The sequence below is a fragment of the Rhinoraja longicauda genome, chromosome 8 (assembly GCF_053455715.1).
Source record: "Rhinoraja longicauda isolate Sanriku21f chromosome 8, sRhiLon1.1, whole genome shotgun sequence".
NCBI lineage: Eukaryota > Metazoa > Chordata > Chondrichthyes > Rajiformes > Arhynchobatidae > Rhinoraja > Rhinoraja longicauda.
The window spans coordinates 21,691,115-21,718,749 of record NC_135960.1 but is presented as its reverse complement, the minus strand read 5'-3'; the positions used below and the strand labels follow the sequence as shown (position 1 = coordinate 21,718,749).

Genomic DNA, 27,635 nt, shown 5'->3' with positions numbered 1-27,635 from the left:
GTGATCATTGAAAAATTAGGTATATTGCTTGTGAATCTTTGGAATTCTTTCATAGGAGGGTTGTGGTGGGTAAGATCACGAGATATATTTAAAGAGGAGGTAGATACATTTTTGAAAGATCAAGTAAGTGAAATCTGTCACAGGACAAGAGTTGAGGTCGGAGGCAGATCGGCCATTGTCAGAATGAATGACAAGGGAGACCTCAAAGCAACAATAGAGGTCAACTCTGACTCTTATTTTCTCATTGTCTTCTTGTGGAAAGGTGGCTGTTCCTCCAAATCCCTATCTCTTTAGTTTAACATAAGATTTTTCTGAGTAGTGAGCAGCTGTCAGTAACATGATCAACTACTTGCACACAAAGTTTAACTCTGGTTCATTCTTATCTTAGACATATTGATATTTCTACACAGTGATATTTCTACAAGTGAGATGACCTAGATTGGTGGCTTCCTCTGAAATAAGTAATCATGGAGAATTTGAGAAATCCAGTACTAATTTGAGAGTCCCAGCTATTTTGAGAGTTACAGTTAGGGGTGGAGTTCGGCTATGACTGTTTTTGTGGAAGGTGCTCAGTTTCTTGTTCTTGATTTTTAGTTTCAGTTTTAACTACGCATGGAAACAGGCCCTTCAACCCACCGAGTTAATGCTGACTATCGATCACATATTTACACTAGTTCTATGGCATCCCACTTTCCTATCTACTCCCTACACACTAGGGGCAGTTTACAGAGGCCAATGACAGTTTTCAGAGGCCTAAAAACCTGCATGTTTTTGGGATGTGGGAGGAAACCAGAGCACAAGAATGCAGGTGTTAGAGATTATGGGGTTCGGAGGAAGAGATAGATCAGCCGTGATTGAATGGCAGAGGACTTGATGGGCCAAATGGCCTAATTCTGCTCCTATCTCCTGATCTTGACCCGGAGGAAACCCACACCGCCACGGGGAGAACATGCAAACTTCGCACAGACAGCACCCGAGACCAGGATCAAACCCATGTGTCTGGCAATGTGAGGCAGCAGCTTTATCTCACTTGTGTAACAAAATTGTGAGGCAGCAGCTTTATCTCACTTGTGTAACAAAATTGTATCATAAGCTTTGAACACAAAGAGAGAAATGGATAATGGATCCTATCCTTCCATTTCCCTTTTACAATTCTCGCTATAATTCTAGAATTTAAACTGCCAAGATTTTGTTGCTCCACATCTAGTTCATTCTTTACAAAAGTCTGTTTTTTACTGTCTAACTTGCACTAGGAAATAAACGCATTCAAAGAATAGGTAGAAGACTCCAGTATTTCTTGTTTCATTTGAAATCTTTAAATAAACCATAACCTTTATTCTTAAATGCACATTTGATATCATTTTCTGTTTCTAATTTACTGATGCTTCTGAACGTGAAAGATGATAAGCCAACTCTGTACATTTTCTCCTCTCAAAATAATAGTCTAGGTTTGGCAACTTCATTACACAATGCTCTACATTCTAGTCTTGTTCTCATAGCATCCCTCCATTAATCAATATTTATTCTGTAAATTGGAAACAAATTTGAATAAATTACAGCAGATGGCATTCAGAGACATTTCAAAACTATAAGAAATTGAAGTAATTGTTCCAAAAATTAAATAATGTTTTAAAATGCAAAACAAGGCTATAAATTTGAGAGAGCGTCCTTTGCTTATTTTACTTGGATTATGTGGACCAATCCATTGACATGTTGCCAGTTTTGATGTACTTCAAAATGGATCAAAGAATGTTTGCAATCCTTTTAGTTATTCCCATCAAAAATCACAAATGGTAAATGTTAAATCTCTCGAGAGATTTTTCTTAGTATTTTTTCAAACCGATCCATTAAAATCTCTTCATCCTAAGAGCAAAACAGAGGCTCTTGGACTTTGTTTCCTTTCCAACCAGAAGAGGCAATCTTCCACTACTCACCCTCATGGAATGTGTTAAAAATGTTAAGCTATCTAATCTTTTGGGAAGAGTATAATTTAATATCATTAATTTAATTTTGCACAGAATAGCTTTTGAAGGCTCTGAGCAGATGCTGTTTTAAGTATCATTGGCTGAAGAGAAAACAGCAGCCTCTTTAAATTATCACAACAAATTATCATATATTTACACCATGAATCTGATTTTGCAAACTATAAAAATTGGATGGTATCTTGCCTATAAAATGTCAACTTTCTGTGAACTTCAATTAAGCAGAACACTATAGATCTCACCTTTGCAAGATCGGCCATCACCCTTCATCTTGCCTGGGCAGTTTCCACATTTATATGATCCAAAGCTATTGAAACAAGGGACTCTGGGAAAACACAGTGCTTTCTTACATTCATTAACATCTTCTTGACATGCAAGTCCTGAAATACAATATGGAACAGATGGAGAAATTAATGTTTCATATAATAACATATGGAAACAAAACTAATTCTCTTCCACTCGGAAAATGTGGCATTTTAAAAACATATATTGATGCACAATTTCATTCATTCGGTTAGAATAACAACAGATATACGGACTGCTTATTGGTGTCTGTAATGGGAAAAGACAGGTAGGACTGTAGGATTTTCATGTGGTTCTTATAGTTAATGTGAGCACACCAAAAATATAGCAATAGTCATGCACAATTAATGCTGAAAACCTGAAATTGAAACGGAAAACACTGGAAATTCTCAGATGCACCTAGGTTTGCAGTCTAGAACCACGAACCCCTCTCACATCCCTAGTTATCTAGGGGTCTGAAGAAGGGTCTCGACCCAAAACATCACCCATTCGTTCTCTCCAGAGATGCTGCCTGTACTGCTGAGTTACTCCAGCTTTTTGTGTCTATCCTAGTTATCCAGTCTCGATAGAGAGGGCTACAGCACGTATGCTTGAAGTGTCCTCGGCAGAAATTGCTTGGTCCTAACAGCAGCAGTGCCTATAGTTTTACTGATTGCAAAAGCTGAGTGCAATTTTTAATAGTGCTTATGGTAGCATAGTGGTAGAGCTACTGCTTTACAGTGCCAGAGACCCGGGTTCGATTCTGACTAAGTATGCTTGTCTGTAAGGAGTTTGTACGTTCTCCCATGACCTGCATGGGTTTTCTCCGAGATCCTCGGTTTCCTTCCACACTCCAAAGACGCACAGGTTTGTAGATTAATTGGCTTGCTGTAAAAAATGTAAATTGTCCCCAGTGTGTGTACAATAATGTATGTGTGTGGAGATCGTTGTTCGATGTGGACTTGGTGGGCCGAAGGTCCTGTTTCCATGCTGTATCTCTAAACTAAACTAAACTCTTTGACATTCAGAGACTTCTAAAATGAGTTATAATTTAAATAAATAAATAAAAAGAAAACTTAAACTAAAAATTAATAATTAAACCCATTAAACTAAAGCAAAATAATGAAACAAGATTGTCTCCTTTACTCATATGTCAACAATCTCCCAATGAAATCATTGAGATCTGAGATCCTGCTCTGATTATTCTGCTATCTTCAAAAAAAAAATTCAAGTAGCTTTCTACTTCTTTCGACACTTTTTACCTCTCATTTTTTTAAAACTCTGAGCATCTTAGAACCTTCATTTTTAGAGATACTTTTAAATTGTTCTGATTTTATGTTACAGAAAGAATGAAATGTTCCCTCAAATGTTCTCTCGGATTTCAAAAAGTAAAGTTACTCAGTAGATTAAATAAAAACTGATCTAAGATTGATTTCAATGTTTCTCATTTAAGGTGAAGTATATGACTTCATATAATAACTTGCCCAAAATGACAGCATTCAAACAATTTGTTACAATTTAAACTACAATGGAACCCCGAACTTAAAAATGACCAAATTAGAGAGAAACTCAGAGATTTATAATAGTACGTTCCAAACACGGATAAAGTTGGTCTCTGTAGAAACAAAGAACTGCAGATGCCAGTTTATACCAAAGATAGACACAAAGTGCTGGAGTAACTCAACGGGTCAGACAGCATTTCCAGAGAAAAAGGATGGGTAATGTTTCGGGTCGGGACCCATCTTCAGAATGAAAATCAAGAGTGAGGGTATGGGTGAAGAGCTGGAGGAGAGAAAAGACAGGGCCATTCAGGGCCGGCCTCTCAGAGATGCTCCCTGACCCGATGAATCACTCCAGCACTTTATGTCACTCTTTTGTCTAGACCTTATCATTCTTTTCTCTGGTGTAAATGACACCATCGTTACTGTATAATATTTAAACACTGACAGGACTTGCCAAAGAACAAAGAATTTCCACTTGTGCTATTGAAGCTGTCAGATGAGATCACCCAGCTTTTCTTAAGCTGAATTTCTGGTATTGATCTATAATCAAAAATTATACATTAATGAGGTGCAGCTACTAACTTAACATATGTCTCTGTCCAAAAGTACTGGTGACACTATAACTGATACCAATTGTTTCTTAAATCCTCTGCAGCTATCAATGTGCTGATTAAGTAGTGGGGAATGAATTTTCATTTCCATATAAATGTTCCAACATGCATCATCACTGTTATTTATAATACATTTACATTCATACCCAAAGTGATCTAATGATAAACTAGGTTTTATCATGTTTCTGCAAATCTTCAAAGATAAAAGTTTTAACTAACCTTAGCTTTCGCACCAAAAAAAGACTTCTTACTTAGACAGTGTGGAAATCTCTAACACATTATAGTTGCTATTTTGAGTTAGTGAGGTCTGTTTAACAAGTTTGCAGGTTTTCCTTGCCAGAATAGACATCAACATATCATCTGCAGTGTTCCTAACACATTTTACAATTTTTCATGGTGTACTGATGTTTCGTCCATTGACAAAAATTATAATTATTGAGAGATGGCAAAAATTAAGTGTTGCATAAGGGGATTTCACTCACTGGCCAATACTACAGAGACAATGGAGGATATTGGCTTGTGAGCATTACCAAGGCGTCTTCTATGGATAAGCTAGGCAAATCCATATAACATCCACTGCAGGAATCAAAGTAGTCCTAGATGGAGGTCATATACATATATCTTGAGTCATCCCAGGTGATAACCAATGGCCCTGGAAAACAATACAACAGTCACGACTAAATGGGAGATCCTGGATCTATCTTGTATGGAGGAGGCCTGGAAGAGTTTGAAGGCAAAACAGCTGAGAAGTGGTTGCGTGGAGAGTCATCAGACCCAATAGGGAGGATGGGCACAAAACACTGGAGTAACTCATTGGGTCTGGCAACTTCTCTGAAGGAAAGGAATAGGTGATATTTTGGGTCGGAATCCAGATTCAATAGGGGGCTGGTTTGCTTCTGGTCATCTGCTACTATTTGATCTTCAAGGTGACCAGTCATGATCTAGTTGCGGACCTTATTGGGTGCACAGAGCCTCCTGCAATGTTAACCCTTTTGCTGCTTCTCTCTCTCCTGAGCTAACATGTGAGTACAACACTGTTTTACATTACAAAGTATGCTTTGAGAAGTTGCTAATGGAACAGGAGAAATAAACGTAAATGAAAAAGGAGAAAGTAAGTTAATAATTAGCGTAATAGGTCCAATTATGCTTTGTAAGTTATAACTGCTGGGAGGTATACTTAGCTGGAAAACTGCTTTAGCATTTTATGAAGTCTAATAGCCCATAAATTAGATTGCGCAGCATTGCTTTTTCAGTGCTACATGTTTGAAAATCACTTATATATGAAGTAAAATGTGATTATGTCCATTTCTAAGCTGAATTATACCAGTAAGGAAATACAACGAGACTCATTTAGTTCCATAAATACTCTTGTGCCAATTTCCATGTCATCAGCTTGGGATACTGCATAAAACACTCTGACATTTTTCAACAAAAAAAATCAGATGTTGTGAGGGGTGTTCTGCGTGTTTCAATGGAAGGATTTGCTGGAGAAGCCAAATCTTCCCTTGGCTATAGTTTTTTTTTGCAAACACTTGTGGCAACAGGCTAATAAGCTTTATACATCTGACCACATAAATTTAAGAGAAAATCTTGAAACGCTGGCAAACAGTGACAAACTCAGGCATGCTGGTCAGTTGAGAACAGCGGGAACAGCTGTTAGCAGTTTCTGCAAGATCAGAGTGAATTCGCAGCTGTTATTTGTTGCTGTGTTTCATCGGGGTGTTCCAGTTTCCTGCCCCAGGTGATTACACGTTTAATAAAGTTTCAATGGAATTCAGCATCTTGTGACTATTACCTGATACCTTTCATTTTTTGGTCAACACAACTGCCTTATTTTGGCGACATTTACAGCTGATTTCCAGTTGCAGGTCTACGATTATAGGATTACCAAACCTAGCCATCAGCAAGCTATATCCAGATATTTCTGGAGGTGGGCCATTGCTAAATGGACTCTTTATTGCTTCATCAATCACTGAACATCTCAAATCACAGGCTTCATGACCAGACAGTATTTTCCTACAAGCAATAGCTTTGCTTTCTGCAAGTGGTAATAAAGGCATTCAATCAATACAGATTTTAATATTTTCAACAATACGCCAAAGTTCCCAGTAAACCTAAGGGATGATTCAGATTAGTGAAATGTCCTTAGTGGAAAAAAATACTCTAATTTATGGCACAATACCAAATAAAATAATTTATTATATATTATGCAGAGGCATAAACGTATCAAGAATACTGGTAAGGAAATTGTGGTACATAACCAAGTTATCAAAAGGAAGAAAAGAAATTGAAGAAAATGAGCAGTGATGTGTTGGACCATATTTCAATTACAAAAGAGGAGGCACCAGCATATTTCAGACATATTAAGATGGATAAATCTCCAGGGCCTAACTTTTATCATTGGGCATTGTGAGAAGCTCAAGGAGAAATTGCAGGTGCCTTGGCAGAGGTATTACCTTTAGCCCCAAGGGCAGTACCAGAAGAGTGGAGAATGGCTAATGTTGTACCTTTATTTAAGAAGAGTTGCATGGACAAGCCAAGGAACTACAGGCTGGTGAGTGATGGTTGTTACTGGAGAGGATTCTGAGGGACAGGATAAACATGAATTTGGATAGTCTGGTCTGATTAGGGATAGTCAACACTGCTTTGTGCATGGGAAATCATGTTTCAAAAATTTGACAGTGGTTTAAGAGATCACCAAAAACATCGACAAAAGCAGGGCAGTGGATGCTGCCTATATAGACTTTAGCATGGTAGGCCAGTTTGAAAAGTTTGATCACGCAGGATCTAGGGTAAGCTCCAATTTAAATTCCATTTGGAATATTTTGGAGGACCAAGAACCAAGCTGGCCAACTGGTTTCAAGATTGGCTTGGTGGAAGGAGTCAGAGGGTAGAAGTGGAAGGTTGTTTTTTTTCTGATCAGAGGGGAGTGACCAATGTTGTGCCACAAGGTTCGTTCTGGTTCCACTGTTGTTTGTCATCCATATTATTGGAAAAGACACACAGAGTTGGTGTTTGAAGTAACGGACAATTTATTAAAACTGATGCACACCAGGAGGCCAGCCAAATGAACGTGCTAAGTAAATTTGGCAATGACGCCAATGTTTAATTGATATGGGTGACGCTTAATGTTTAATTGATATGGGTATTGACACCTTTTTGTCTTTAAAACAAAATGCTAACAATAATATACATGACAGCATAGCTTTACAGATACTTGAACATCAGTGCTTTTTTGGCTATGCAGCTGACAGGTGCACAGGAAGAAAAACTTGTGTTTTAATTTGCTCAGAAGGGGAGAAGTTAAGAGAATCCGTTATAAAGTGGAGACTAAGGATGTGCTGTGTTAGAGAAAAGGAACAAAAGAACACATTGGGATTGTAAAATGCAGAACTGAGCAGTTGCTGGGAATACCCAGCAGAATAGCTTGCACCTGTGGAAAGAGTTAATATTACAGATGGTTGACCTTATCTGACAACAACTAAAAAGGCTGAATTGTTCTTACGACCGCAACGCGCCAATAAGTTTCTTTCACTTTATGTTGGCATTGTTGGAATAGTAAAAGAGGCCAAATACAGAGGTCAGAATACACATGGGATGGAGAACTGAAGTGACAGGTGGCTGGAAATTCAGGGTTACACATGTTTCAATGACCAAAAGTCAGAGACAATGATAGTAAAATGATTGGCTTAATCACAACCATACATACTTAACAGGACATGTCATGTTAAGCAATTATTTATTCATTCACATGCAACAAAATCAACATCAGATCTTTCTGCACGATTGCAATGGAGACGATTTTGAACTGCATATGCTCAAATATACAGTAGTTTAAAAAATGTTTATTTCTGTATCTACAAGCACCACTGATTCTGCCTTGGCTCCAGATTGTCTGGCCTTGAAACCTTTATTTACAATGTTGTTACCATTTAGAATTAAATATTTCATTTCACTGCTGGTTGCCTGCCTCTCCTATCCCTTGTAAACTTCAGGTAATCCACATTATGTCATTCCACTCCTAAATTGTATCATGTGCCATTATAGGTATGATGGCTTGTTAGCACAGAAGTAAAAAGATGTCTTACTGTAATTAAATGGAGCCTTGGTGAGACCACATCTGGAATACTGTGGTCTCTTTGGTCTCTTTACAATAAGATATAGATAATAGACAATAGATGCAGGACTAAGCCATTTGGCCCTTCGAGCCAACACCGCCATTCAATGTGATCATGGCTGATCAGCCACAATCAGTACTCCGTTCCTGCCCTCTCCCCATACCTCCTGACTCTGCTATCATTAAGTGCTCTATCTAACTCTTTCTTGAAAGCATCCAGAGAATTGGCCTTCACTGCCTTCTGAGGCAGAGAATTCCACAGTGTATACAAGCCCAGTCGCTCTCGTCTTCCAACATACGAAATGCAATAGGGAGCACATTGAAGATCCATAATGACAGGTTTGTTGTGTGAGGAGAGATCAAGTAGATTGGATCAGTAAAAGTGTAAAAGTATGAGAAGAGATCTCAGAAATTTCTGACAGAGCTCAACAGGCAAGGGATGCAAGGAGAATATGTAGGAAGGAACTGCAGATGCTAGTTTAAACCGAAGATAAACATAAAATGCTGGATGTCTGGAGGGATGGTTAAGACATGACATGTGTTGGGGTTGGAGTCAGAGGAGGGCAGGTGAGAAGTCTGAAGAAGGGTCTTGGACTGAAACGTCAGCCATCCCTTCTCTTGAGGGGAAAATTGTGAAGGAAAATTAATTTTGGCCTAACCTACGTTGTTGATATCCTGAGTATGAGTAACAAAAATAAGGCAACATAAAGACTCCATAGAATTCACTGCCACAGAGTGCTGTGGAGGCCGCCAATGGATATTTTTAAGGCAGAGATAGATAGATTCTTGATTAATATGGGTGTCAGGGGTTGTGTGAAGAAGGCAGAAGGATGGAGTTCAGAGAGGAAGATAGATCAGCCATGATTGAATAGCAGAGTAGATTCATGGGCCGCATGGCTAATTCTGCTCCTATCACTTACACACTTCTGAACTCCAACAGAAACATTTTCGTGCGCCAGGAAAGCTCAAACACTCCTTCAGTAACTTCATTTCTTAAACAAGAATTTGGGCTTAGAATTCACATTCTCACTTAGACACCCAACACTAGGGAATTTTGACCTGGAATCAAGTGAACTTGTTAGTCTTGACAGGGCATTGAGTCTGGAGACTCCCAAACAATAGTCTTTGTAGATCCCTTGGTCAAAAGCAAACCAAAGTTCAGAAATACCCTAAAGTTTAAATAATTGGAAAGCAACCTTTGTTGAACAAGAAATGCCTGTTGGGCAATAGTGAATTCTCAGAAAATATTCCCAGCGGATTGATTCTGGAACCTGACCCAAGAACGGTTATCATCTGATCAACTAAGAATAGATTTTATCTTTGGTTAACTGTAGGAGATAATTCCAATTTTCAGTTAATATTTAAAATTCATCTTTTGCCTGGTGTCAACTTGAATGAGCACGGCATCAAAGCCGCTAGCTTCCGATAGGTGCTGCTGAGGGATATTGTGAGCCAACACTCGCTAGGAGAGCAAGACTACAGAGGCACAAAGACTTCTGTCAGGGCTGATCGCCAAAGCTTCCACACAGAATTTTTTTAGGGAAAATCTAATCTTTCCCTCTTCTGGTTATAATTTTAAATCAGGGCCACCTGGTTTCAGTGGGAGTTTTGACTAACTTCAAAGTGAGTGACAATAAAATATTTCTAGTCGGGAATGATGTAACTTTGGGCCAATAAATTGTTTTGGGCCATTTATCATTACTGCTGCCCAACATTTCTGATGGATTGTGGATGACTTAGTAGTGGTGGGGGGAGAGTAGATGAGGGTTTTGTTTGTAGTTAAAACAAACCATATCAAGTTACAGAATTTAGCAGATACTTTGAAGATTTCCACCACTCTTTGAGAATCACTGCTAAAGTGACAGTGATTCAAAATGTGAAGTAGTGGCATCCATGTGCTCTGCTTTTCTGAACAGCCTGGATCATAGATGCACTGACACAACTAAAAATTTCACCAAGGGAGTGTGGATTTTTATCTTCATGTAGTTAAGTAAATCTGGAATAAAAAATCGGTATCAGTAATATCGAGCATATTACAGGTCCATCACCAAACTTTCGCCACTCTTGGTACCAGAGCCTTTCTGCATTATCCATTTTGCTGGAGCAAAGGAGATCATGGTTCCTGAGAGGAATTGAACGGTAGCGGAATGGTCCACCTAGGCCTCCATGGGGTCGATATCCCAACCCGCAAATTCGGCATCGGAAGTCAGCTATGGGAACGGATCTACCGGCGTTGGCAGGGCCAGAGTTTCAGAGCCCCAGTGGCAGAGGGTAAATTCGACCCACCGATTGGCCTGGGAAGTCAACTATGGGAACGGATCAGCCAGCTCTGGCAGGGCTGGAGTTCCAGAGCTTCGGCCACAGGGGGCAAATTCAACCCACCGAACAGCCACGGAGGACAGCTCTGGGAAAGGATCTGCTGCCTCCGGCTGAGCTGGAGTTCCAGGTCCCCAGCTGAAGGGGGAAAATTCAACCTGCAGATCAGCCGTGGAAGTCCGGATACGTTTGAGATCGGTCGCCTCACAGGGCCGAGATGCCACATTTCCGGCGGGGATTTCAAGTGCATTCTTGTAATTTTTGTCTGGATTAAAGGAAGCGCCGGACCACCAGTGGCGAAAATTGGTGGAGGACCTATACTTGTTTGTCATGAAAACATAACTTGTTCATGCTCATAGTTTAGAACTAACTGTCTATCCTTATCCCAATCTACTGCTATGTAACCACAGACCCATAAATGTGGCTGATTCTTATTTTCCCCCTGAGCAAGTTGCTAAATTCAGGAACAAGTAGGAATGGACTATAAATGTCATCCTTGCTTATGACCACCTCAACCCATGAATATATAAAGTATACGCTCTGTGAAAACATGGATTCTCTACCAAAGTTCAGAATTTCTGCTAATGTAGGATTTTGATATTGAGTTTACACAAAGAGCAACATGCCGCATGCACTCTTGCAAGTTAATGCATTTCACTACAATTTACAAATTTGAAGCCTTTTTGTCTCGGGAAATACCAGCCCCTCGCTTCAATCATGTGGTCTGTGTAGGAATATAACTGCAAATGCTGGTACAAATCGAAGGTATCACAAAATGTTGGAGTAACTCAGCGAGTCAGGCAGTTTCTCAGGAGAGAAGGAATGGGTGATGTTTCGGGTTGAGACCCTTCTTCAGACTGATATAGGACTAATATATTTGGGACATTTGTCAATTAAAGTGGGCTCTTAAGAGTCATAGCAAGGTATTGGCAGAAGAAATTCTGATGGAAATCTGCAGCAGTCCCAGGTTATTTAATAATTCTGCATAAAGCACAAAAACACCTCGTTTACAGGTGAGAGAGAACTTCATTTTCTGAAAACCTATTGCTCCAAAACACCAACATCAATATAAATGTGAAGAATGGGTCATCTTAGGATATTGATGATTCTCTGCTTTCTGGTTAGTATTGAAAATAATATGTTGGACTGATCCAGCTCTATAATTTTGCAACATCCTTGCCACATAAGGTTTTATGCTATGTGGCAGGAACTATACAATCACCCTAAAACACAAAGGAGTTGGTTTTTCCTGCATGTGTTGAAGTGCTGCAACTACTTGAATGCAATTTACACTTATTCTGTATCGTGAACGCAGATTGTAAATGCAAATCCATTGTTTTGAAAATGAACTAGTCTGTATTGTGCCTATTAAAACATTTTTAAGCAAATGTTTAGAAATGAATGAACTGAACATAACATCACAAAGCTCAGCGATACATGCAGTAAAACAAAGAAATAGTTTGTTACTCTTAAGTTATCGTTTTGTAGATAAAAATAATTTGTGAATAGCTACAGAAATGTTTACTGTCATTGAGAAATGGAAGAACTACATTTCCAAATCTACTGTTGAACTCAGCTTTAGTCCAATGCTTGCTTAATGATTTTGTGGTTAGGGCTACAATTGAGAAGAGACTCCATCCAGAGATCATCTTTCATTGATTTCCACAGAGAACTGAGATGCCAACAAGAATGATATCTTGCATCTACTTGACACCTTTAATGCAGAAAAATTGTAAAGGTGCTTCAAAGCGGGATACAAAAAACAAGCAATGGTGAAGAAATTAAGTGGGGGTCAGAACAGGAAGATATAGCAAATAATAAGTTTTGCCGCAATATCTGTAATGACAAACTAGGTTAACTAAAAACAGAAAATGCTGGAAACACGCCGCAGGTCAGGACACATCTATGGAAAGAGCAACAGTTTAAGTCAGAACTGAGAAAGAGGGAAAGTAAGTTAATTTTTAGATGAAGGAATTGACAGGATGAGAAATACTGAGAATTTCTGGCATTTTTGGTTTTTATTCAAAAATCTGGCATCTGTACTTTTTGTACTGATTTTCATAAACTACATTGACTTTATTGAGTGTGCCATCAATCTCAAAATCTTTGATATTATTTCAAGGAACAATAACAATATTGGAAAACCCTCTCAGCTGAACTGTTTCTGAAGTACAGGCATTCCCTGACTTATGTAATAAGCAACTTGCACAAACTCGCACTCATGCAAGCAATTCTTTAAGCCCACTGTTTTATTTCCGAGTTGCGAGTCTCGGTAGTCTTGGTAGCAGAGCGCTACTGTGCATGCGACCGTATCTGCAAGCTAGTCAGCTGTTCTCATGGATGTTCCCATGTGGTCTTCAACAGCTACTACACAGTACGAAGAGTAAATTTACGTGTGTGCAGTGGCGCTTGAGTTTCTGACTTCCATAATATCTGACTTAAATTGGGGAGCATCTATAATGAGAACACAAGCTGCATCACTAATGCAAAACAGATTAATCGCAGGCCATAATATCCCCTCAGTATGTCTTGCCCACCTAATAACTATCTATTTCCCTTCCTTTGCAAATATGATATGCAAGCCTGAAATTCCTCCCCTTTTGCAATTTGTGGAAAGGGAAAGAAAGGAGAGCTTCACTGAATAGATGGGATAAGGTATTCAGCCAAATTCAGAACTGCAGCCTCAAGAAAATCCTTTCATATTCAATGAATTCTTTAATATTATTCACTTGACTAGCAATCATCTTCAGCAATCACTGAGCTCTGCTGTATAATTACGGCAATGTTGTAATCATGGTAATTCTATAAGATAAATTATCTCTTCCTGCAATACAGGAGGCAAAGAAAATAATACAAGATCACATTTATTCCCATGTCATCTCACATTTTTATCAATCATTCTATTTATAATGACAATGACATCTTGTTACCTGTAAGACCAGCTGGACATCTACAGGAGTAGCTGTTGATACTATCTATGCAGGTGCCCACACCGCATGGATTTGATTTGCATTCATCTACATTTTCTTGACAAAACTCCCCTTCAAAACCGACAGGACACACACAGTGGTATTCACCACTTCCAGGGGGGAAGTTGATATCTGTGACACATGTTCCGCCATTTATGCAGCCACATGTCTTCACTGCAACCTAGGAAGAAAAATAAGGAACACTTGAGACAGCATTCTATCACGATTGTATACCATCATACATACAAGAAGATTTTAAATGATTCCTGTGAACATACTGTAGGGTGTATATTTTTTTTCCTCTGATGCTCCATGTCCTTTGGCCAATTTACATTTTATAATTGGCAACCAAATGGAAATGCGTTTATACCAATAAAAATCAAATAGTGCCGGTTTTGCTTGCTGTAACAACAATTAAAGCTCTGTTTTCTGCTCTACAACTAATTAGTTCTATGCTAAACCTTTGGTCCTCTTCATTTCTCACCCAGTTGGAGGTCATCTCTCCTCACAGCAAGGTGTAGAGTACAATTTCACTATTCCAAGAGGTATGCCAATCAATGTATCAGTAGAACCAGTGGAACAAAATGAATACAGAAAAGATTTCATGCCTAATTAAGGTTGGAATTTTATTGCAAATAATGTAAAGTAGCTACTTAAATACTTGGCACATTCATTATCAAGCCATAATTATTTTTCTTTAAAGACAAACCTGTTAATTGCAATGTACAGTAAATCATGCACTTTATAATTCCATTCACTGTCTGAAGTAGTCATCGCTCAATCTTTCTTCCCTTTGAAGCCAAATGATGTTAACCAGGAACGTGTACTGAAATCAGAGGGAAATTTCCATTCTGCATGTAATCAGGAACTCTAACAGTAAGTGTGCAGGTTTTGAAAGTGTTCAAATGTAAAGAGCTTCTTGATAATCTGAAGTAATTAAAGATGCTGCAGTAAAAATAAGTCTTTCTTTCATTCAGAAGCTTTTAGTGTTCTCCTGTTAGTGCTCCTGAGAACAAAACAACCAATTTAATTCCTTAAATACGTAGAGCCGAAAAATTGGCCCAACTAACTGAAATTCTAAAGCATTATCGCATAAACAATTGTGGAAACTTGACATGCACCAAGACTAATTTGGATTAAAGTGCCATGATCATTCATGGTGGTTTCATTTATGTGAGCTGAATGATCTTGAAACTGTAGTGGGAAAACAAACAATGTGACTATGTGGAAACTGAATATTTTAAAACAGTTTCAAAGCCCAGTCTTCATAGAGACATGAGGGATCAATAGAGGTTAACTGACTAATACTACCATTTTATAGTTGATAATCAAGTAAGTTTTGGCCAAATTCCTGTGTATATTTCATTGTAAAAATCACCCTGACACTCCCCTTGTTATATTGCCTAAACTGATAGCGGAATTTCCCTTATTGTCAGTTATTTAAAAAGACAATATCACATCCTAGACTTGTAGGTTTCTAGGTTAATTGGCCTCTGTAAATTGTCCCTAGTGTGTGCAAAAGTTGGAAAAACATAGAACTCATTGATCAAAAGTTCAACAGTTTTTCAAGAGAGAGTTAGATTTAACTCTTAGGGCTGAGAGAATCAAGGGATACAGGGCAAAAGCCGGAATGGGGTCCTGATTTTGGATGATCAGCCATTATCATATTGAATGGCGGTGCTGGCTCGAAAGGCCGAATGGCTGAAGATCTATTTCTTCCAACCAGAAATTCATATTTTTAATATTAACTGCCCAGAAATAAAACAAAAAATTGGGTAAAGCCAGGCCTCCATTTATTTTTGATTTACACAAGTGTCTTTTATTTATCCTATGATTCTTATAATCCCAGATGAAATCATTAACAATAGAGTCCAATTTTTTAAAAAAGTTTTTTGTCAAATATATCGGAATTGTCTGAAAAAGGTATAATATTTGCGGTAAAAAAATCATTTTTATGGCATTAATTTTGCCTACCATTGAGATGGGGAGTGTTTTCCAGTATTGAATATTCTTATGTAGTTTGTTCAGTAACGGGGGGAAGTTTGCTTTAAATAATGATGTATATATCTTAGTTACATAGATACCTAGATATTTAAATTTTTCATTTACTATTTTAAATGGAAATTGTTGTATTATCTGTTTGTTATGTTCCCTTATTGGCATAATTTCGCTTTTATTCCAATTTATTCTGTATCCTGAAAGTGATCCAAATTGGGTTATTAGCTTTAATAAGTTTGGAATACTAATTTCTGGTTTTGTGATGTAAATTAATACGTCATCAGCATATAGAGAAATTTTGTTCTCTGTGTCCTTTGTGTTATATCCATGTATTTCCGGATGCCCCCTAACTCTTTCTGCCAGTGGCTCAATAGCAAGCGCAAATAATAATGGGGATAACGGGCATCCTTGTCTACAACCTCTAGCTAGGCTAAATTTCGATGACAACCTTTGGTTTGTAAATATTCTAGCCGTGGGATTTGTATATAACAGTTTTATCCATGTACAGAATTTCTCCCCTAGCTGCATATTTTCCATCACCAAAAATAAATAAGACCATTCAACCTGATCAAATGCTTTTTCCGCATCTAGTGAGATTATTGCTAGATCTTCATTAATAATTCTCTTGGAATATATAATATTAAATAATCTTCTTAGATTATAGTATGAGTATCGTTTCTGAATGAAGCCTGTTTGGTCAGGGTGTATTAATTTATTCATCACCGTACTTAATCTATTCGCTAGTATTTTAGTTAAAATTTTTTGATCTGTATTTAAAAGTGCAATTGCTCTGTATGATCCCGGGTCTTCCGGATCTTTATCAGCTTTAGGAATCAGTATTATTATAGATTCATTTAAAGTATCTGGAAGTTTCTGTTGAGTATATATATACTCATACAGTCTATGTAAACGTGGGCTAAGCAAATCATAGAATTTTTTATAAAATTCGGAGCCTAAACCATCTTCAACCAGACTGGTTAAAAATGGAAAAGGAAGATTGTTTGCCTTTTGATATTGGTTCGATATTATTTGCCACGTCTAAATTAAACAAAAAAATTTATAGGGAAAACCCTATAATATTTAGTGCTATACGAATTTGGAAACAATTAAAAAAGACATTAAAACTAGATAATTTATCGCTTTTTCTTCCAATTGTGAATAATCCTTTGTTTAAGCCTTCATGGTTAGACCGGGGTTTTACACAGTGGAAGAATTATGGAATTAAAAATATGGGACAACTTTATAAGGAAGGCACCTTTCTGACATTTCAGGAGTTGCAACAGATTTATGGTCTTCGTGGAAATGATTATTTCAGATATCTTCAACTTAGAGATTACGTAAAGTCGAACTCCCAAAATTTTCAAATTAGAAATTCAGAAATTCTTGACGAATGTTGGAACAAACATCCTAATACAGAAAAATTAATATCTTATATATATAATATTTTATTAGACAGTGACATGCCTTCTACGGATTTATATAGACAAAAATGGGAAAAAGAATTAAATCAAGTAATAACGAAAGATACTTGGGAAGAAAGTTTGCAACATATAGATCAGTGTTCACTAAACGCCAGACATTCTCTAATACAATTTAAAGTATTACATAGGTTACATTATTCCAAAACAAAACTACATAAAATTTTCCAACATATTTCACCTAAATGTGATAAATGTCAACATTTAGAAGCTACATTATCTCATATGTTTGCAAACTGTATAAAAATTAAAAAATTTTGGGTAAATATTTTTAGTATAATATCTAAAATAACCAGCACACAATTGGACCCAGATCCAAAATTAATTATACTCGGAATATTAGAATTAGAATTAAATAAAACATTCAGAACAACACAAAAAAACTTTATTGATTATAGTTTAATAACAGGAAAAAAATTAATTCTAAAATTTTGGAAAGGCCCTACGGCCCCCACAATTAAAATGTGGATTATAGAAATGACGGAGACCTTAAACGTGGAAAGAATCAGATTTTCCCTGTTGGACAAACAGGAAGTATTCATTGAAACATGGTCTCCTTTTATTGATTACTTAAAGGGTCAGAATAGTTCAGCACAGGAACCTGACTAGCACTCGGACTAAAGAATGAATGAAATGCTATAATTTGGAATGTACGAATATATCTCGAATGAAGTTTTTGTTATTTTAATAAATTTTTCCATTCTTCTTTAACTAATTTTTTCCTTATTTTTATTTTTTTTTTTTTTTTTTTTTTGTTTTTAGTTATTTTTTCTTTTAAATTGGTTTTTGTTTTTAGTTTTCTTCTCTCTCTTTTCTTTCTTCACTTCATCTACTTCGTTAGCTTTATTTAGTTTATATAAAATAAATTTAAAAAAAGGGGTAAAAGGTATATAATAATAATTGACAATGTTATCAATTCAAAAATGTATGACTGTAAAGATGTAAACAGGTTATGTACCTATCCCCAATAAAATTTTATTAAAAAAAAAAAAAAAAAAAAGAAAGGCCGAATGGCCTACTCCTGCACCTATTTTCTGTGTTTCTATGATAGATGGTGTGGATTCCCTTGGCCAAAAGACCTGTTTCCATGCTGTATCCTTCAATCTATCAATCAATTTATTGAGGTACAATGAAAAACTGTTTTGCACACTAGTCGGGTAAATCATCCATATGTGATTGCAATGAAACCATAAATGAGAACACCAGGTAATGCAAAAGGAACCAGAGTGCAAATATAGTGTTATATCTACAGAGAAAGTGCAGATAAAATAAGTGCAGGAGCCTCAATGAAACGGGTAGATTCTGAATGCATCATTAGTTTATGACATACGGGATAGGTAATATTGTGGATTGACATTCTGTATCCTCCAGCAGTTTGTTTCCTGATCTTTCAACATTGTATTGATGGCAATTATTTAAGCTGTTTTAAATGCATCCGGAGTGTTGCTGCAGTATATTTATAGAAGGTACACACTGGATGCATCAGCCTATATGTTGCAGATCTGTTGCAGAAGGAGCTTATCAGGAGAGAGAGACACAACACAGAGCTCTGACTTACAATTGTACTTATATTTTTGGCCCCTCAGGCCATTGATTAATTCTAAAATATTGATAGCAGGAAATACTGTGATAGTAAAGCCCATCGCTTCTCAGTCCACGCCTGAATGCTAACCAGGTCTTATCATATCATATCATATCATATATATACAGCCGGGAACAGGCCTTTTCGGCCCTCCAAGTCCGTGCCGCCCAGCGATCCCCGTACATTAACACTATCCTACACCCACTAGGGACAATTTTTACATTTACCCAGCCAATTAACCTACATACCTGTACGTCTTTGGATGTTGTTGCATGCACATATATACTAGATGAATAATTGAGATGAAGCAAATGTAACTGAATATTTTGTAATCAGCAATGGAAATCCATAGTTTTGATGTAATGATGGAGGGAAATGCATGAGCAAAGCATCTGAAGATGTTGAGGTGAAAGACACTGGTATAAAAAAACTCATGCAACAATGTCCATGGTTTGAAATGACTGGTCTCATACAACAACAACAACCTTTTTCTTTGTGTCTAACGTTTATCGAGGAATTCAATTTCATCTGTTAGTTTGAAGGCCTATTTGGTCAAATGTTACCTTAAAGTTACCTTGTTAGTTACTCCCACCTAACCTCTTGCATTCAACTGCTTTGCCTATGTTTGGAGCAAGGCTTAAAGAAAGTCTCAAGCCAACTATTTCTGGCAAATTTGATGGTGATCAGATTATTGGTCAGCAGGTGCTATTTCATAATCCTGTTGACAATGTCTCCCATCACTTTGTTGGTGATTGAGATCAAAATGATGGGGCATTGGTTAGCCTGAACAGAGTTGTCCTGTTTGTTTTTGTGTTAATGTGTTCATCGGCTGGCTGAGGAAGGGCAGTTGATGATAACTAGCAGTCACAAAATGCTGGAGTAACTCAGCAGGTCAGGCAGCATCTCAGGAGAGAAGGAATGGATGACGTTTCGGGTCGAGACCCTTCTTCAGACTGATGTCAGGGGGGCGGGACAAAGGAAGGATATAGGTGGAGACAGGAAGATAGAGGGAGATCTGGGAAGGAGGAAGGGAAGAGAGGGACAGAAGAACTATCTAAAGTTGGAGAAGTCGATGTTCATACCACTGGGCTGCAAGCTGCCCAGGCGAAATATGAGGCCCAATTTCCGGTGGGCCTCACTATGGCACTGGAGGAGGCCCATGACAAAAAGGTCAGACTGGGAATGGGAGGGGGACTTGAAGTGCTCGGCCACCGGGAGACCAGTTTGGCCAACGTGGACCGAGCGCAGGTGTTGAGCGAAGCGATCGCCGAGCCTGCGCTTGGTTTCGCTGATGTAAATAAGTTGACATCTGGAGCAGCGGATGCAATAGATGTGGTTGGAGGAGGTGCAGGTGAACCTCTGTCTCACCTGGAAAGACTGGTTTCGCCTGGGCAACTTGCAGCCCAGTGGTATGAACATCGACTTCTCCAACTTTAGATAGTTCTTCTGTCCCTCTGTTCCCCTCCTCCTTCCCAGATCTCCCTCTATCTTCCTGTCTCCACCTATATCCTTCCTTTGTCCCGCCCCCCCGACATCAGTCTGAAGAAGGGTCTCGACCCAAAACGCCACCCATTCCTTCTCTCCCGAGATGCTGCCTGACCTGCTGAGTTACTCCAGCATTTTGTGAATAAATACCTTCGATTTGTACCAACATCTGCAGTTATTTTCTTATAACTAGCAGTCAGCTTCCTTGCTTATAGTAGACTGGATGCCATGTGATTTCATGAGGCCTGGAAACTGCTGAAGAATTACATTGACTTGACAGCATGATAGGTTTCCTAATTCAGGCACAATCCACAGATGATCGTAAGATGAACTTGTCCCCGTTAACTATGCTTGGCATTTTCAAATCCAAATCTATATCATTCCTGGGTGGTCTGACTGATTTTATTCTGATATGTTGCATTTTAATGTATCAAAATAAATTGTTAGTACATTTCAGGAAGGAGTTGAGACCGAAGCGCACTGCTTGGGTTTACAATCACACCGGGCCCAGAGTGAGTAATTATCCAAAGGACATCAGCAAACCAAGTGGGTTTTGCAACTATTCAATAATGTCATGATCACCATTATTAGTACTAGCTTTTTATTTTAGGTTATACACTCCATGGAAAAAAAGATCCAACCTATCCAACTTCTCCTTATACAAAACAATATTCTAAATGTGGCCTTACAAATATCTTGTAGAGCTGTAACAAGCCGTCCCAATTCCATGATCGCTGAAAGCAACTATGCCACACACCTACTTCAGCACCTTATCTATCAGTGTAGCTACTTTCATGGAACTATGCACCTGCGCCCTGAGGTCTCTCTGACCATAATACTCCCTAGGGTGTTCCCATTTACTGTGCAAATACTGCCCTGATTTATCTTACCAAAATGTAACATCTCGTATTTATATGAATTAAACTCCATCTGCCATTCCTCAGCCCACTGGCCCAATTGATCAAGATCCCATTGTAATGTTAGATAACCTTCACTCTTCACTTCCACGAGGCTACAACCACCGCTGCCTCCGACCCGCTGACTTCCAAGGCCTCTCCGGGCCCTCTGCCGCCGACTTCCACGAGGTTACAACCGCCGCTACTGCCGACCCGCCGACTTCCAAGGCCTCTCCGGAGCCTCTGCCGCTGACTTCCACGAGGCTATAACCGCTGCTGCCACCAACGGCCACCACCGCCGCTGCCGCCGACTTCCAAGGCCTCTCCGGGGCCTCTGCCGCCGACTTCCACGGGGCTACAACCGCTGCTGCCCCCAACTTCTAAGGCCTCTCCGGGCCCTCTGCCTCCGACATCCACGAGGCTACAACCGCCACTGCCGCCGACAGTCCGCCTTAACCAACCTGATCTCCCGGTGGCTCAGCACTTCGACTCCCCCTCCCACTCCCAGTCTGACCTTTCTGTCATGGGCCTCGTCCATTGTCATAGTGAGGCCCACTGCAAATTGGAGGAACAGCACCTCATATTTCGCTTGGGCAGCTTACACCCCAGCGGTATGAACATTGATTTCTCTAACTTTAGATAGCTCCTCTGTCCCTCTCTTTCCCCTCCCCCTTCCCAGTTCTCCCACTGTCTTCCTGTCTCCGACTACATCCTTTCTTTGTCCCGCCCCCTCCCCTGACATCAGTCTGAAGAAGGGTCTCGACCCGAAACATCACCCATTCCTTCTCTCCTGAGATGCTGCCTGACCCGCTGAGTTACTCCAGCTTTTTGTGATACCTTCACTCTCCACTATATCACTAATTTTAGTGTCATCCACAAACTTACTGACCATGCCGCCTATATTCACATCCAAATCATTAATTTGAATCTCCCACCATGTCTTCCTCAATCTTCTTGGCCACCTCTTCGAAAAATTTAATCAAATTGATGAGGCACTATTTCCCACACATAAATCCATGCTGACTATCCATAATCAGTCCTTCCTATTCAAAATGTATTTAGATCCTGTCTTTCAGAAACCCCTTCATTAACGAGTTAGGCTCGCTGGTCTGTACTTTTCCTTTGTAAATGGTGCCAAAATATGGCGACCTGTGCAACAATTTCACTGTGCAGTGCATACATGACAATAAAATAGCATTGTTCATTGACCATGCTTATACCAAAACACTTTCATAAATAGAGCCACAATATTAGCCACCCTCTGGTCTTCTGGCATCTCACACATGACTGTCAACGATACAAATATCTCTATCAGTGGCTCTGCAATTTTCCTCAGACTGCCCACAATGTCCAAGAATACACTTGATCAGGTCCCAGGGATTTATGCATTTTAAGACCACTAGAGGCAATCTTATAGAGGTATGCAAAATCAAGAAGGACATAGATATGGTGAATAGCTACCATCTGTCCCCCAGATCTAAAACTAAAGTTTAAACTTCAAGGTGAGAGGGGAAAGATTCCAATGGAACCTGAGGGGCAAGTTTTTCACACAGAGGGTCTGTAGTATACATGGAATTAGCTGCCATTGGAAGTGGCAACACAGTGCGCTCGGCCAGCTCGGGCTCTCCTCCCTGGATATAATTATGAAACAAGAAATTTGACAGCCGATCCGACATGATGGAAATTCCAATAACCATTGTGTAGTGGACTTAGATATTACTAATTTTAAAAGAACCGTGTCTTGCAAGAAGTCCTGAATGAACCTGTAATTATGCTTTACTGATTTGAATGGTCCAAAATCAAGCACTCAAACATTAGCTTCCTGGCAGATGATTAGATTTAAATTATAGCTTTACTCTCGCATTATAGATCAGCATGAGTGGCTCCACACGAAATTTGAGCACAGAGACTTTTATATTCTGTTGTGTTGAAACCTTTGCTTAAGCATTCGAAACATATACGAAGCTGAGGAATTTAGTGTGATGAACCTTACTGCGAAATGCCAGCAGCCACAGTTGAATTGCCAACATTTATCCCCTGTGACGTTCTCAAGTCCATGCAAACAGCAAGTCCTCATGTGTTGGCTGAACTAAGCAATGGTTTCCGTGCTGTGCTCCAAATTTGGATCTCGCAAGGAGTCCTGTAGCACATCACCTACATCAAGCAATTCCACAGCAGTTCTACTTAGGAATTTGCTCACTGAACCTACACCAGGGTAAACCTGACACCTGGAGACTAAGCTTATTCGTATTAATGGGACGGTACAGATGTGAAGGGGAAACAAACGGTAATGTATATTTTTGGGAATTAATTGAGCTTGCTGTAATGATTTTAAATATTCAAAGTGAAATAAATTAGATTTAATTTTAATCTCATTAATAATTTAAAGTTAAATTCTCAATTGATTTTTCAAAGCTTTTGAATGTCTTTGAATATCATTCAAAATCTTTCACTATCAGAGCTTGTGTGCGATGTATTTCATTGTCCGAGTTACTTTTTGTTGGAGAGAGGGCTTGCACTCCGCACTTCATGTGATGGTGTTACCCCTTCCTGACATGGGCTGTATTTTGGTGAAATCGGCTTATCTGGAAAAGGCAAGTCTATAAGGAGTTCAAACGTTAGTGGCCCGATCGGGTGGTTCGTCACTTGCAGTTATGTTATGTATTTCTATTGTTCCTGCCAGATTCGGAATGTAGGCATCAATTGAAGCCCAGAAATTGGTGACCATTCCAAATTGCTTTTGGAAACTTTGTGATGAAAAGCCTTGTCGATTTATTGCAAATCAGGTGGTGAAGATGTTTCCATTGTGCTGTTTGTTGGGCATACTAAAGGATTCTGATTCAGAAAGAGTTAAGGTATGATGATATATTTTAAAAAACAAATTGCTAGTGGACCTGAACAGGTCAAGTGGCATTTATGAAGACAACATTTTGGGGCGAGACCCTATATCGGATATGAGAGGGAAAACAGGTAGTAATAAGAGGCAAGAGGGAGGGGTGAAATAGGGACTCTAAATCCGGACCCAAAACACTGACTATCTCTTTGCCTACAAAGTGTGATTGATGAACTGAATTCCTCCAACACTTTGTTCTTTTGCTCCATATTTCACCATCTGCAATCTCTTGTGTCTCCACGATATGTTTGAAATCTGGTGAGTGTGGAATGCGAGCAAAAGAGCTATGTGTTTGTTGGCGCCACGGGAGAAGAACGAGGAGGAGATAAGACTTTGCCTTCCATCACAGTGAGGGTATGCCTAGAGCAATCACTGTGATGGCTGTTTTGTGTAAAAAATTGTATCTGTGTGTCTTGTGTTCTTTAATGTCTACTGCCGGACCCTGACGTGAGAGGACGCTGGCGTTGATTATTCGCCGCTTTTCCGTCAGGATAGTTTGTCTGTTTGTCTGTTTGTTTCTATGTTAATTGTATTTGTAAAGCGCTTTGTGCATGTGTTAAGGCGCTATATAAAATAAATATATTATTATTATTATTATTATGTGTGGCAGTGCCCTTGCCCTTTTTGATGGTGGAGATCATGGGGTTGGAGATACTTATAAAGAAAGCTAGTTATTTGTTGCAGCAGTTAGTACAGTGCATTCAGAAAGTATTCAGACACCTTCACTTTTTCCACATTTTGTTACGTTACAGCTTACTTACTTACTTACTGCCCATTATGCCTCCTGGCATGTAGGGCAACAAGAAGGTTCTCCACTCCTGTATGTTCTTGGCTAGTTCTGGACACTACCCCAGGTCAATTCCATAGTTTTCATTTCCTCCTCTACAGTTCGACGCCATGTGGTTTTGGGTCTCCCTCTTTACCTTTTCCCTTCTGGTGTCCAGTGCAGGGCTATTCTTGGGATGCTGTCCGGTTCTCTTCTCAGTCCTAGTCTTATGTTTGGCATTCAGAACTTCCACCTTCCTGCCAGTGGCTTCCTTTCGGCTTTCACCATTGACATTCATCCTAGCGTCTGTCGATAGCCCTGGAAGTCCGTCACGCTCAGCAGTGTTGATTCCTTCAGTTGTTGTTTCCGTAACATATTCGTTTTACGAGGCGGGGTTGTTAGCCCTGTGCTCAACCCCCAATCTGGAAGACCAGTGGATCGCTCTTCGTCTCGTCTCTACCCTTCGACCTGTCCAGCATGGGAAACCCTAACAGGAGACGAATCTCCCGCTGGCATAGCTCTAGGGGTCACTGAGACACACAAGCTCCCTGACCACGACAAGGTTGCAATCCAACGGGGAGTTACGTTACAGCCTTATTTTTTAATTGATTATTTTTTTAATCATCAATCTACACACAATACCCCCGAATGAAGAAGCGAAAACAGGTGTTTAGAAATTTTTGCAAAGTAATTAAAAATAAATAGTTTGGCCGAAACCCCAACTCCCCTCCCCACCCCCACTCCCCTCCCCCTGACCCCACTCCCCCCTCCTCTCCCCCTCCCCTGCGAGGCTAGTAAGCGGCGAGCGGCACGGCGAGGCGAAGCCAGGCGAGCAGCAGGGCGACGGTAGGGGCAGGGCAAGCAGAGAGGCTTGTGTTTTGCGGTAAAATGTGAGGCAAAATCGGAATGGCGGAAATGAAATAAGAAAGCGGAAACTTTCTACCAAATTCGGAAGGGTTAGGAGGTCTGGTGACGTAACAAAATGTGGAACAAGTGAAGGGGTCTGAATACTTTCTGAATACACTGTACATACTGGAGGCATAATGCCCAGTAATGAAGGTAATGAACCTAACATTGATAGATGAGGTACAATAAAGTAGGCTGTTTGTTCTGGTTCATGATGAGCTCTTTGTGTTTGTTAGACAATAGACAATAGACAATAGGTGCAGGAGTAGGCCATTCACCCTTTGAGCCAGCACCACCATTCAATGTAATCATGGCTGATCATTCTCAATCAGTACCCCGTTCCTGCCTCCGCTATCCTTAAAAGCTTTATCCAGCTCTCTCTTGAATGCATTCAGAGAATTGGCCTCCACTGCCTTCTGAGGCAGAGAATTCCACAGATTTACAACTCTCAGAGTGAAAAAGTCTTTCCTCATCTCCGTTCTAAATGGCCTACCCCTTATTCTTAAACTGTGGCCCCTGGTTCTGGACTCCCCCAACATTGGGAACATGTTTCCTGCCTCTAACGTGTCCAACCCCTTAATAATCTTATATGTTTCGATAAGATCCCTTCTCATCCTTCTAAATTCCAGTGTATACAAGCCTAGTCGCTCCAGTCTTTCAACATAAGACAGTCCTGCCATTCCGGGAATTAACCTAGTAAACCTACGCGGCACGTCCTCAATAGCAAGAATATCCTTCCTCAAATTTGGAGACCAAAACTGCACACAGTACTGCAGGTGCAGTACTCAACTCCTCTTGTTATGAAGGCCAACATTCCATTGGCTTTCTTCACTGCCTGCTGTACCTGCATGCTTCCTTTCAGTGACTGATGCACTAGGACACCCAGATCTTGTTGTTTGTCCCCTTTTCCTAACTTGACACCATTCAGATAATAATCTGCCTTCCTATTCTTACCACCAAAGTGGATAACCTCACACTTATCCACATTAAACTGCATCTGCCATGCATCCGCCCACTCACACAACCTGTCCAAGTCACCCTGCAACCTCATAGCATCTTTCTCACAGTTCACACTGCCACCCAGCTTTGTATCATCTGCAAATTTGCTAATGGTACTTTTAATCCCTTCATCCAAGTCATTAATGTATATTGTAAATAGCTGCGGTCCCAGCACCGAGCCTTGCGGTACCCCACTAGTCACTGCCTGCCATTCTGAAAGGGACCCATTTATCCCCACTCTTTGCTTTCTGTCTGTCAACCAATTTTCTATCCATGTCAGTACCCTACCTCCAATACCATGTGCTCTAATTTTGCCCACTAATCTCCTATGTGGGACCTTGTTGAAGGCTTTCTGAAAGTCGAGGTACACCACATCCACCGGCTCTCCCGTCAATTTTCCTAGTTACATCCTCAAAAAATTCCAGAAGATTAGTCAAGATTAGTCAATTCGTAAATACATGCTGACTTAGAACGATCCTGTTACTGCTATCCAAATGCTCTGCAATTTCGTCTTTTATAATTGACTTTGATTTATAATTCAAAGTTGCAAACATCCATGAAAATCAAGATCTATCCAACAGTTTCCTGATTAATGCCAAGAAAGCTTTGGACATTGAGAAAGTTATCATGCAGGAGATCTAACTTCCGATCATCAGAAAACATCTTCGCTCTTGATGGTGTGATGGAGAAAAGTTCATAACTGAAGCAGGTAAAATATAGTGATCCAAAGATACCACTCAATGAAACTCCCATTAATACTAGGTCCCTCACTATTAAGCATGAATTCAGGTTGTGTGTGCTTTCATCTCAGCTCCAGAAGTCTTTAATGTTATGAGTGCTCTTTGGTAATGCA

At 39.5% G+C, this 27,635-nt stretch overlaps 1 protein-coding gene across 1 annotated transcript in view; it reads right to left on the bottom strand.

Moving 5' to 3' along the window:
- LOC144595763 (von Willebrand factor D and EGF domain-containing protein) overlaps positions 1-27,635 on the bottom strand; it is a 178,922-nt gene that overhangs the window by 50,400 nt on the left and 100,887 nt on the right. Inside the window, exons 18-19 of the mRNA XM_078403383.1 lie at positions 13,741-13,960; positions 2,225-2,362 (exon numbers count right to left, since the gene is read on the bottom strand). Of these exons, the coding sequence (XP_078259509.1) occupies positions 2,225-2,362; positions 13,741-13,960 (358 nt within the window). The remainder of the gene's footprint in view (positions 1-2,224; positions 2,363-13,740; positions 13,961-27,635) is intronic.